Below are 13,277 nucleotides of genomic sequence, written 5' to 3' on the forward strand. Positions count from 1 at the left end.
ATTATGAATGTGCTTAAAATACCCTACTAGTCCAAAAATAAGCCATACCAGAGAGAGCCTTTTAGTATGGGCATTTTGATTCTAAAAAGAAAGAAAAAGAAAAAACCCCAAAATTATAAATCATACTTTCCTTTTTCAAGAAAGAAAACTGATATAAAGCACTCACATTAGCTATATATATATTTCTCAGGTCAAAAGCTAGAAATTATCACCCAATTTTCATTTTAAATGTATACTGTTTGAGATGTCTCTTGTATGGCACAAAAGGAGCCAGGTATGTGCATGATTTAATCACAGTGGGTATAAACACATACATATATGAATATAATTTAATAATACATTTAAGAACATATACAAATAATTATTTTTATAGAGTTCACATTTGATTTCAAATTCAGCCCAGTAACTATATGATAGTTACTTAGACTTTATGAGTTTTAGAGTTCTCATCTATCTCATTCAAAGATTAGAGTATATAGCATAGTATATATAAAACTCCTAGTACAAGGTGTGACATATAGGAAGCACCTGAAAAATGGCAATTATTCTATGAAAAAATTACGATATCCTCTGTTTGATTATTTTTCAATGACAGATGGAAAAATAAGGCAGATAATTGAAGTTAATTAAATTTGGTTTATAGACGTATTTTCGAATCCACGCTTGAAGACAGGTATGACTGATGCTCTAAAATCCCACTTGAAAAACGAGAAAAGGCCAGTATAAAGAGTTGGCTAACAGAGCGGGAGGGAAGGTCTTCTGAGTATGCAGGTGACATTGGGCTTCAAGTATACACATTACTGTGTACTGTGTATATAAAACAAGCTGTACATATATTGCTGTTATGCAGCTGAGAAAACTTTCTCTTCTGTCAATTGAGAAAATATAGAAGATAAAAGAAGTAATGTGAGTTTCTGAAGGTAATGTTATAAACTGGTGAACAATATAAACACGAATTATCACAAAAGAGATTTAAAAACAAGATGTCAGGTGAGAGACTGCATGCCTGCGCTCAACACTGAATCAGTCAGCTCTGCAAGGGAAGCGAGAAAGCCATCCAGTTCCTCAGGCTGTCTTAAGTTCAGCTATGATTTCCTGAGACTCACTTCATGAATACAAAGACACACCCACACATACACACTTACTTAAATAGAAAGTTAATACATATATATACATATATATATGAATCTGTATTTTAATGTATATACATACAAACTGTATATACAAATATATACGTATGTAGTTTTTGTGTCTGTAGATAGATTTCTTCTTTAAACTTTCTCTGAAACTGGAGAGGTGATTAAACTCAAACGTTTCAGAGTACTTCTTTGCTTAAGTAAGTTTAGAGCGTTTAAGTATTAACGAGTGAGTTTTCAATGACGATGGAAAATTGAAAACTTCAGTACTTTTTGAAATATTAACCAAAATCATATAACTATAATAGAGTCCCACAGTAAATCACCAGATCACAGGGAGCAAGAAGAGGAACTCTTTCAACACCAGCTGCTGCAACTGGGAGGATGTTTGTTAGTGAGACACAGGAAATACTCAGGGAGTAAGTAGACTCTGAGTAAAAAAGGCTGCAGCCCACTGGGAGTTCTTCTGTCTTGGGTAAAGCAGGGGAGCTTTCTAAGCTCCACTCTTCACAGTGATGATGTCATTACACAGTTTACAACATTGCAGGGAATGGTCAGAATGGGAGAGGGACGCACCTCCTCAGACAATTATACTTAGACGAATCTACACATGACAAAATAGGGACAAAATCAGCCCAAGATGGAGCTTTGATTAACTGTGGACTAACACTGAAAATTTTAATATTAATATAGCAGCTCCATCAAGGAAAGGGTGCGGGCTGTATAGTCCGGTGTGAAACACGAATCAAATGAAAAATGTGAGTGAGTAAAAGACTGAGGGGAGAATCATAATAATGGTGTAGAATAAGCCATGAAAAAGGAAGGGTTCAGAACCAGGATAAAAATAATAACCACAGAACTTCTTGATAATAACTTTAGTAACTCTGAAATACCAAGACAAATACCAACTCCAAAACTACACATCAGTTAAATCTGTGCATGGCGTGTCACAGAGTCCACTGTGTGTACATGCTTAAAGGGACATGCTTAGCAAAGTCAGTATTGTTCATTCCCGATGATGGGGGAAATTATACTCAACCAATAATTCTGTTGTCTATCTAAAGTCCTAAGTAAAGATGACCTTTTGGTTTGGTTACAGAAGTACCTGACCAATAATCCCAACCTATATCTAGCTAATATTCTGACACTCAGAATACTAGCCTAATGAATTTCTCCCATCGAGTTAGGTATATGAACAGAGGTTACTGAGGTGAATTACCTTTCACCCTCAAAAATTAGAAACCAAGTGCTTGCCAAGGATCATCAACATAAATTGCATATAAAAATGCTATCTTATGTATGTAGCTGTTACAGTTTAATGTTGAATAAGGTTCCAGCCTTTACAGGTAATTCTAAAATTCTATTGTAAAAAATAGATTTTTTAAAAATGTTTAGGGGATTAGGTGAGAAACAGCAATTTTGGTCACTTTAGGACCAAATACATGATAAATTTGTGATAGTCCCATTTAATGATTTATCCTCATTTTTCTCTGCTTTTATTTTTAAATTATCAATTATTTGTATTCTTATAAATATATACCTATTTTTTCCATCTAGATGTATTATTTTTATATACCATTTTTCAGTTAGTCTCAAAATGGCAGGATATTGAGACTATTCACAATCCTTGATACAAAAGCAAGATTTATATGCATATTTGAACATATATAAATATACTCATAACCATAAGGTTTTAGGTGACAGTAATAGGGGGGTGCTAGCGCCCCACCATTAAGGAGCAAAAGGAGAAACTCCAGGGTCATGTGGATTGAGAGGAGACTAGTCTGCAAAGCAACACCAACCACACGTGCATGTGAGATGCCTGTCACGTAGCATTTCCATGTAATATTACATGCACTGTTTAAAAATATACCATTTGAGTTATTTTCTGCTAGACTGATAGACAGGAATTATTTTTTCCAGAAAACAATTACTTGCTCTTTGTTACTTCCTAGCCCCTTACTCTGTTCTAAGAACCAAATGGCACTCTTTCCATGAGGTCCAACTGCTGGACTACCTGAGTGCACTTTTTTTTAAGACACTATGAGTTCTTCCTCTACACATGGTATAAAAATGCAACCACACTTTCTTATTCTTGCTGTTATTTACATTTTCTCTGTGTAACAGCCCACTTTCCCAAGAGTTTATTAGATACAGAAACCAAGGGATAGAGAGATTAAGACTGTTTTTTGCCTATGGTTACACAGTAAAGTAGTAGGTGAACAAGGAGAAAGCCCAAGTTCCCCAACACTGTTCAACCACATCATGCTGCCTTGTGCAAGAATAAAACAAAAAATAAAAAAAACAATAATGAAAGCACATACCTCTCCTTTCATAAGGGCCATGCATTCATCTCAGTGGCTGTACATTTGTAAAGAACAACATGATGTTTTAAGTCATTCTGGACCCACAGTCCACCGCTTCTAAGTAGTAGGCACTCTAAAAAGGCTTTGAAAAGTCTTTGACTTTAACTCCCAAAGGAGCTGCTCTGTAGGTTCAAAGCTTCCCCAGTCTGCCTGGAATTCGGGAGGGCTCAGTATCCCACAGGAACTTTAGAGACAACTCTCTTATCTTCTGATGAGCAGGTCAGGTGGCTTCATGGTGCACACACACAAACCTGGGAACTTGGTAGACATAAATACCTGAGCAAGTTCCAGAGTATCACACAATAACATTTATTTCACAGACCTACAGACTTTGGACTTAGACAGAGTTGGCAGAAGTTAAGAGACAGATATATCTTTCTAGGTGGGATAAACTTTGGAGAAATTGCTTAGGCTTAATGCCAGATACTTATTGCACGGTTATTTTTCTTTCTGCCCCACCATTCCTGCAGCTGAGATCCAAGCTGTAGCAATGCCCTTTCCTCCCTCTTTACCTATATTACACCAACTCCCTTTCAAGACTCAAATCATGATGTACTAGCTTTTTCAAGTTTCCTCCAACTATGGCAGATATAAATGTTCTCTCTCGTCTAGGCATATATATTTATATATATATATCTCATAGTCTTATTTTGTTTGTTCTTCTATTTGGCTTTATCTCCCCAACTTGAAAACTCTTTTGATTTCACAGCCCTTACTACATAGCTACATGTTTTATCCACAGCAATTATATGTTACTTTGTTGACTGAAGTTCCAGAACTTAACTAAAATCTGCCCAGAATCTGTACAACTCCTACTGGTAACAGTTTCTGAGAAGTCAGGCATCTTCCTCAGAGTTTTTTATCCTTCGCAGGATACTCAGGGGAGCCTCCTCTTCTTCAGTAGGAAGTAGATCTGAGGTGAGGCTTGAATCCAGTTCACAGCCCCACTCAGAAATAACAGAGAGGATGCCCCAATGTTTAATCAGTGCCTATCTCTCCTTATGTATAGTCAATTAGCCGGTAGGATAATCTGGTCCACTGGGACCACAGGCTCTATTTAAGAATTTTTCATCTTTCCCTTCCAAAAGACTAGAAAAATCTCCCTGAAGATGTCTTTCAGTGGAACGACAGACATTTTTTTTCTTCCTCTGTCACACACAAACAAAGTATCACTTTCTTCAGGAAAAAAAAAAAAAACATTGCTGTTTTGCTACTACCTAAAGGGTAGATGCATTTTTCTAATAGCCTTTTCAGGCTAGCATCTGATTTTCTACTGACCTCTTTGAGATCTCAATGACCTTTGTGCTGTCCTTTAGGACTGTAAGAGACCTAGCTACAAACCAACTTTTCCTCTTTAAGACATACATGCTTCCCTTTCCACAGAATCACTCCATTATTTTTAGCCCTCCCATTCTCATTACATCAAAATAGGACAAGAAATATGCTGCTTGCAGATAAGGTAACATGTCACATATTTGACCCCATCTGCCAACCACACAACACTCCTTGGAATAGTTTTTATTGGGAACAGTAAGAAACCGGCGTCTCCTATTTGTATGCAAAGTTGTAGAGGCGGCATACTAAAAGACAGAAAGAATAAGTTACATCAGAATTTCTAATACCTTTGCTCCTACCATAATATGTCTTTAAATGATAAGTTTACAATAAATGTGTAATAGACCCCAAAAATTTTCCTAATATTTGAAATCCTTTTCTGTGAATTGCAAACTCCTGGGGAATGTATGCTTTGGATTATGAAATGGAAATCATCTTTCTTACTGAATTCAATCAATTACATCAACAGGATAGGAAATAAAGTGCTTTAAAACACAAGATTAGAAACAGCATAGTATCTTGGAAAAGTAGTAAGAAACCAATATAGAAGAACTTAACTGGGATCAGTTCAAGGTGGTATAGTTAAGAAAAAAATGGAATTGTATTGGAATAAAAAGGGAAATAACTAAGTGCATGCCCCAGTAATGGAGATGAGAGATTTTAGCAAGGTGACAAACAAACAAACAAACAAAACAAACAAAAAACATCCATCCAGTGAATGTGACTGGACTCTGGAAAAAAAGAGTTGTGAAATTTCTTTCTGTAAAGAAATCTCACAAACAGCATAGGACCATCAACTGACTAGCATAATGTAAAGCCATTGCGCCTGAAATTAGTGAGATGATTTAATGTCATCATAAAAGTCCCTTCCTATTTACAGCTTCATGATTTTACAGGGCCAAAAGTTTATTAATTGGATTTGAAAATAAAAATAGGATACAGTGTTCTATGAATGAAACCATTTATTCAGTCTGCTCTAAGTAATATATTTACATTGACAGTCACTGAAGCAAAGAAATGAAATTTCACTTTGAGGGACCATTCAGTTAATGGCAATTACAGTGAAGCTAAAAACGTTCACCCTATTCATACTTGAAATGCACTCAATATGATACGTTGCTTGTCCTTCCAAAACAGCCCAAAAGGAAACTACTATCTTTCCCAATTCAACTGGGAGCTGACAGCACATTCCCTTAGGCTCACTGCAGCTAACAAAGATCACCAAGCTCTAGAGCTCAGTTCCAGGACCAGGTGGCTCTCTGCCTTTGACTTTGTGGGTTGCAAGCCTTGAGCCCAACTCTTCCAAGACTCTTCCCAAAGCATGAGGACCAGGTTGGAGAACGTGAGTGGATTACCTCTACAGCTGGACAGCAACCCAAGATCACGATTCCTAACATCGTCTTAAAACATACACTGAACCCACAGGTTCATGCTATAGGTTGCATCCCCATGAGCCCTACCTCAATCACATTAAAACAATGAGTTTTAAAAGAATACAGAGCATGTGTTTTCAGAAAAGTCTGCTTGTATCCTGCTTCTCAAAAGAGGTTTAAAGTGGTTTGCCTTATAAAACAAGAACTAAAATATTCACAATATCCGTAAGAAGAGTCAGCACCGGAGTACTTAATAAAATTAAGCCACTATCATGAGAATCATGAAAAATGCCTTCCTTGCATTTCTTTTGTGACATCCATTCACCAGAACTGTTTCTAAACTTTTAACCTCTAATTCCTAATTGTCAGAACACTAGCACCCTCACTGATTTGTTCTCTAGAAAATGATTCCTTAGGCTTGATGTACAACTTGCTCAATCTTAAATAGTTAACAGTCCACTTAGGGGCTTCCCAGGGCACTGACAAGCCATGAGCAAGTAACACTGTATAAAATAATCTGTTCGTTTGGCATGCGAATTCTCAGCAACATGACAACTGTGAATGGACAAAAATAATCCCAAGATACAAAGGACAGCCCACTTTTCCTTGTAATGGTGACCAAAGTGGTGATGATTAAGGGTATGTGTGCATGTATGTATGTGTGTGAGTTTGTGTATGTGTGTGTGTGTGTATTCTCAAACACACATGGACAGTGGGGTGAGGAGTGGGAAGAGAGAAGGTTAGAGCTAATTGTATATGGTAGAGCTTCAGATACACTTTTTTTAAGTAATACTTATTAAAATCATCTCCTCTCTCCTCCCACAGGCTGACACCTTAAAAATGTGTTCAATCAAAAGCAGTATCTGATCACAGGGTTTCTCCAAACCACAATTCAATGCACTGTGGGGTAACTTTGCTGTGAGGATGGCAACATCCTGGGACTGGAGGTAATGATCAACTGACCTTCCAGAGCATCCTTATCCCTTTGGGTCAATCTGTGCATTTAGATTCAACCCACTAACAGTCTGAAATATCTTCCAGATCCTTCCTGTCTTATCCCCATGTTCTCAATTCCACCAAGTCTTTTCTGTTAGCTACTGCCTGAGGTGTCATTCTTAGATTTTATGAGGTTAGTTGTTATTATTAAATTGAGAGAATACAGCTTGTTAATTTGTTATACATATTTGTTGATAAACTTTTTCTATTTACTGCTTCTAGCACATTCTGCAAGCTATTTATGGGCAGTACATTAACTATTTTAGGATATCAAGTCATTGGTCAATTTGGCTCCTATTAAAAGCTATTCAGACACAGACATTTATTCTGTTTTTCAGCTGTAGTGGGGATCTGTCCCATGCTACAGCAGTTATAATCTTTCACTAGCCTCCTTGGAAATTAACAGTATAACAGAAGTAAAAATACAATGTGTGGCAAAGGAGCAGTTTTTCCTTTTTAAGCAAGAAAACTGTGAAGTTTACAGGAAATTTGATTCTCAGTATTACATATTATCAACAGGTTCTCTTAAAAAAAAATCCCAGTTAACATCCACAGAATAACTTACAAAGAAAACTTTCAAAACTAGGAAAATACTTTGGATCACTCAGCTCTAAGTATTCAGTAGTACACACCTAGCTGGGGTTTACACTGTGACCCTTGATGCTATGTTTAATCAGTTATCCTAAACCTAACGCAATGGGTTTAGTGCAACAAAATTAATAACACCAAAAATGGGTACCAGTTCATTGTTCTTTAATGACTTTTTGGTGTTCAGTGATGTTTAATATAGGAAAAAAGAAAATTAAAATAAAACTTTAAAACTCCAAAATTATTTTCAGGAAAAAGTTTGAGCACAAATAACTTTTTAAAATTCAAGAAGGGAGAATATATAACTTGAGAAAAATTGATTTTTAAAACTACACAAATATAGATATCTATAGGGGAAAATGCCAGTTTTTAAAAATGTTTTTTAATGACATCAGAATCATTGGTGGAGATTAGACAGGCAGGAATAAGTCAAAGGATAACCTACCTTACCAAATGTCACACATACACAAATCTCAGCTACTGTGCAGTAAGTCTGCTAAGCCATATTCCAAGATAAATGACAATAAGTTCCTAGGTCTATAGGAGAAACTTTAATACCTAAGTAGTGCACATGGTCCCAAGCTGATTGAGCACTACAGGATGAATATTATAGCAACTCTAGACAATATAATTTAGGCATTAAAACAAATATTTTCAGTTACTTAAAAAATTCTAAATTTCATGCTCAGAGTTCTCCAGACTAAAAGTAGAAGAGTGAAAGGCTGACTAGCTATTTCAAAGAAGAAAGGCTACAATGATACATTTCTAAATCATGGAATTAATTTTTGGCTATAGTGAAGTGATTTTGCCTGAATTACCCATAAAATCATTTTATTTCCTCTTGAACCTAGCTACAATATTAAGAAATAATATTTTGTGTGTAACATGAATGGTTTTACATCTGGCAAAAAAAAGGCAAATAAAGGGGTACATGGATATAGACTTTTATGCTAGCAAAGTCCCTATCTAGGTCTTTGAAGTCTCTGTTTATAATTGCCCTCCTTTTTTTAATTAATCATTTTCAAGGCTCTTCATGTAAAATGTTCAAAACACACTTTAGAATCTTACATTAACTCTTATACCTATGTCATTTTTATAGCTGATCAATATTTTATCCCTAAATAAAAAAACCATACTCTTCTCTACAAATGCTTCCACAAATAAAAATAAAATACTTCATGTTAAGAAAGGTCATGATTTACAAAGTCAAAGCAATGAAACGTGAAGTTTTATCAGTGGTTCTTGGACTTGAGCATATGCAGCACATGAGGTGGAGAACACAGAATGTGGGTCCCACCCCCTAAATTTCTGATTAAGAAAGTCTGGGAGAGCCCAAGAATCTGCATTCCTAACAAGTTCCCAGGTAATGCTGGTGTTGAAGGGTAAGGGTTCCCACTTTGAGAGTCTCACTTCTGTGATGTGGTAAGATATGTGAAAAGTAATATATAAATATATTTTTTCACCCACCTAATAGCTATGACATTTATAACGACTAGCGATGCTGACTAATTTTCACACAAAGCCAATTCTATTCCTAGCTAAGTGACTAATAACCACATCAATATTAAAAAAAAAAAAAAGACCACCAGCTTCATCACAATGATCAATTCAGTAACAGAAATGCATCCTTCTTCACTGTCAAGCAGCACAGGCACAGGACTGTTTTGATGCAATTGTTCCCTACTTGTCTCCACTCGTAGATCTTACACTTTTCCACTGCCCAACACGAGACTTGCCAGGACAAATAATCTGAATGACACAAAGTGACAGAAAAACGGAACTCTGCATTTCTAATCCAGACAGTTCCCATACATCCTCCCCTCCCCGGGTTCTCACTTCACATTATCTCCTACACACACATACACAAAATTAAAAAAAAAAAAACACTCCTTTTATTTGGGATGATCTGAACCAAAGAGAGAGAAATAAAGACTAGGACAAGCAGAATTCAGAATCTCTCATACCAAAGAACAGCTCCCTAAGAAGGCTCTGTCTGCAGCATTCCTCCATCCCCAGAATCCCATCCACTTGCAGCTGCTGGACATCAGAGTCCAGCTGAAGTCAAAAGAACACTAAATGAATTCCTGCTCTGCACAAGGCCCCACCTCCTGCTATTAGCCAAGACATCAGACCTTCGAGGAGTCTCAGCATCTCTCTCCTGCACACACCACTGCCAGCCGCAGCAGCAGCACCACCACCACCACGCAAGCTCCCCGTCTTTGGGGAAAGAAGAGAATGAAGAGAAAGGGGAAATTAACATGCTTAGAGGGAGAGAGTGAAGACTTCTTGGCGGGAGCCAAGTAGGGAAGTAGGAAGACGGGAAAGGGGAGTGCCAGATGAGGTGCAGCAGAGGCCAGTGCTGGCTGCTCGGGACCCTCTCCCCGCCACCAGCGCTGCTCAGCACTGGGCCAGACACAGTGGAAAGTAAAGGCTGGGTCGATCTCCCTCATGGGTTCCCAAACTCCCGCCCATTGCGCGCTCCAGGTTCCCAGAGAGTTTGAGGACTCAGGGTCCCCTTGCCTTCGTGCCCACTCCGCAGTCACTTCTAGGGTCTGCACTTCCACCAACACTCAGCCCTTTTCCCGGGGCAACCACTGGCTACCACTGCAGCGCTGGGGTCCAAACCCACGAGGGAGACCAAAGGCAGTGGGCCAAATTTCCAGCACACATTCTCTGGATATTGGCCCTGGGCTGGGAGCTGTAGGCGAGACTTGGCCTGCTGTCCCCCGAAGGGCTGTTCTAACCTTCTCACCACACCGTGAGAACACAAAGTTATTTTTCCTTTGAGGCACCGCCTGCTTGTCCCAGGAGAAGACGCGCGTTTCAGTCAGAGCCTGGAGGGGGTGTGTGAATGTATCTTTCAGTCCCGAAAGCCAAGGATGCCAACTGCTGACAGGCGAAGGAACCTGGATTTGCTCCTTAGGACTTAAAAACATCCGAATGAACACGCTTGCTTTTCTCTGGGTCCTAACTCTCTCGGTCCTGGGTTTTCCTGAGAACTGAGATTGTGTTCATGTTGCAGTGAACTAGTGTCCTGACCCGGAGCCGAGACGCGCGAACTTGGCGGTCCGTTCATTCATGCATTTGCTCATCCATTCACATAAACACGTCCCTTAATTGTGTCTGGCACAGAGAATCTTGCCTGCTATTTTCCCCTCCCCAAGTCAGTACTCATGGCAACGGCTGGTGCAGAACGCAACTCGACTGTCAACCCACTTCCTGAGCTAGAAAATCAAGTCAAGTAGGCATTCACTCCATCCCCCCAAAAAGGCGGGGGGTGGGCGGAGAGGAATGGGGAGCTCACTGGGGTCACATTCGAAGCTTTCCTTAGGGGGAAACCGGGGCACCGACACAAAAGCAAGTAAGGAGCCAAATCAGTATTAAATCAAAGACTGCTAGAGCTCGGGTCCCCAGAGGGGATAAATCAAGTGCAAAGCCACTCTTTCTCAGGAGCGCGGTGCTGCCGGCTCGACCCAACTCCGAGCCGGAGCCGAGGCGCTGGGGGAGCGGCTCGCAGCCCAATCCGCAGCGCGCGGCCGCCTCCTTATCGCTCCCAATAACGTGATGAAGTGTAAATCAAAAGCCACGTCGGGAGGGGCCCCGGAACGGCGCGAGTCGTGCTTTTTCGCTCACTAGCCTATCTTACCGAAGAATCACAAGGTCACGATAGCGTCGCGATTCCACTCACCGTACACTCCTTGGCCAGAGATCCCCTCCAGGAGGACTGTCAGCAGCCACACGAGACCGTACACTAAATCCATCTTCACGTGAACATGAACATATCCAGCCCAGGGAGGACGCAGCGGGACCTTCTGGAGGCCGGCGGCCAGCCGGGCGCGCTCCACTCGCGCCCCGGCCGAGCCGGGGTGCCCAGGAACCGCTCGCCGAAGCGGGAAGCGCCGTCCGTCCGTCCTTCCCCGGCGGCGACCGTGAGCGGAGCGCAGGAGCCCCGCACACTCCACACTCATGCACACACACACACACACACACACACACACACACACTCTCACAACACAATACCGGTCACAGACTCACACGCACACCGCACTCACACCAGGCTCCTGGGAAAATCGCAGACGCCAGGGAGGAGCAGGGGGCGTGATGGGAAGGGGAGCGGTAAGGCGAAGTGTTCTTCAGGGTAGCGGGCTCGAGTCTCCGCAGCGGCGGCGGCGGCGGCGGCGCGCTGGGCTGGCGGCGGCTGCGGGCAAGGGCCGGGTGTGCCGAGCGGTGCGAGCCTGGCGCGGGCAGCCACGGAGCAGGAAGTGGCCTCTGACTCGGGGCACCGAGCAGGGGCTTCCTCGCTTGGGTTCACCTTTACAAAGTAACTCGCGAAGGTCCCCGGAGGAGCGTCAAGCGGCGGCAGGGGCCCGCCCGCCCGCAGTCCGGAGCCCCCAGCCCTGCTGTCTTGCCTTCCCCCATTCCTTCAGTTGCCATTGCAACGCCAATCCTGTTACACGATACAGGCTCGCATCGCCGAGCGGGGAGAGGAGGGAGAGGAGGAAGAGGAGGAGGAGGAGGACTGAGGATAGGGGGACAGGGGTGGGGAGGAAGGGAAGGGAGGAGAGGGAAGGAGGAGAGGGACCGACAGGGCGCAGGGTGTGCGTCTGGAGCTCTCTCGAGCACCAGCCTCAGCCGCCGCCGCCGCCTCCACCGCCACGGTTCTCCAAAATAGCCTTTAGCGCCCCGCCAGCGAAGAGGGGGCTCAAGCCGGCCGCGCCAATTCCGGGAGCCGAAAGCAGAGTCCAGGCACCGCCACTTGCCAGAGAGAGAGAATGCCAAGCAGAGACCGGATCGCACACACGTCTACGCGTGCCCACCGGCTCCGCGCGCGTCCTCCTCGCTTCCGCGCTGCCCCCGTCAGGTGGAGGGGTGGGGGCGGTCGGGACAAGACGGGAGTTTAGAGGAGGGAGCAGCCGAAGGGGTTCCCTGCCTGGGCTAACGTAGTGCTGGCATCCAGAGGTGAACGCGGGAGCGGCCGCCTGAGGAGGACACCAACTGCGTGGTCGCCGCTCGGGCCCCCGCTGCGGCAGAGGTGCCCGGGCTGGGCGGCGGAGCGCCCAGGGTTCGACGCGGGCCGGAATCCCTGGGTGTGCGCGGGGGTGCGCGTCGCGGAGGCGAAAAGGAGGAGGAGGAGGACGAAGCCGAGAGCGGGCTGCCGGGCTGCCGGAACGGAAGGCTGTGTGTGGTCACGTTGTGCGCTACGTGCTGAGAGCGCGAGCTGCTAGCCGCAGCCGGGCGACGTCAAAGCCGGGTGCGCGGCTCAGTCGCCTTCCTCCGCGCCTCCTCGGCTCCTCCTAAGCTCTGCTTTCCTGTGTCAGCCGCGGAGCTCATCAGTATGGACAGCACCGAGAGGCTCCGCGAGGCCAGCAGCATCCGGCCTCCAGCCTTCTCCGCCGAGCCCCCCAACCCCCATCAGCCGGAGCCCGGCGCCGGCGGACGCCCGTGATTATTTCTGACGCCAATGTTTGTGTTTGCACGCGGAA

General features: G+C 43.0%; 1 protein-coding gene across 1 annotated transcript in view; it reads right to left on the bottom strand.

The window, feature by feature from the left end:
• The window catches only part of MDGA2 (MAM domain containing glycosylphosphatidylinositol anchor 2), a 690,959-nt gene extending 678,880 nt beyond the window's left edge, over positions 1 to 12,079 (bottom strand). Inside the window, exon 1 of the mRNA XM_006189475.3 lies at positions 11,483 to 12,079. Within this exon, the coding sequence (XP_006189537.2) occupies positions 11,483 to 11,762 (280 nt within the window). The 5' untranslated portion in view covers positions 11,763 to 12,079. The remainder of the gene's footprint in view (positions 1 to 11,482) is intronic.
• Between the last annotated feature and the right edge of the window lie 1,198 nt (positions 12,080 to 13,277).

This window comes from Camelus ferus, chromosome 6 (genome assembly GCF_009834535.1).
Source record: "Camelus ferus isolate YT-003-E chromosome 6, BCGSAC_Cfer_1.0, whole genome shotgun sequence".
In the NCBI taxonomy this organism is placed as follows: domain Eukaryota; kingdom Metazoa; phylum Chordata; class Mammalia; order Artiodactyla; family Camelidae; genus Camelus; species Camelus ferus.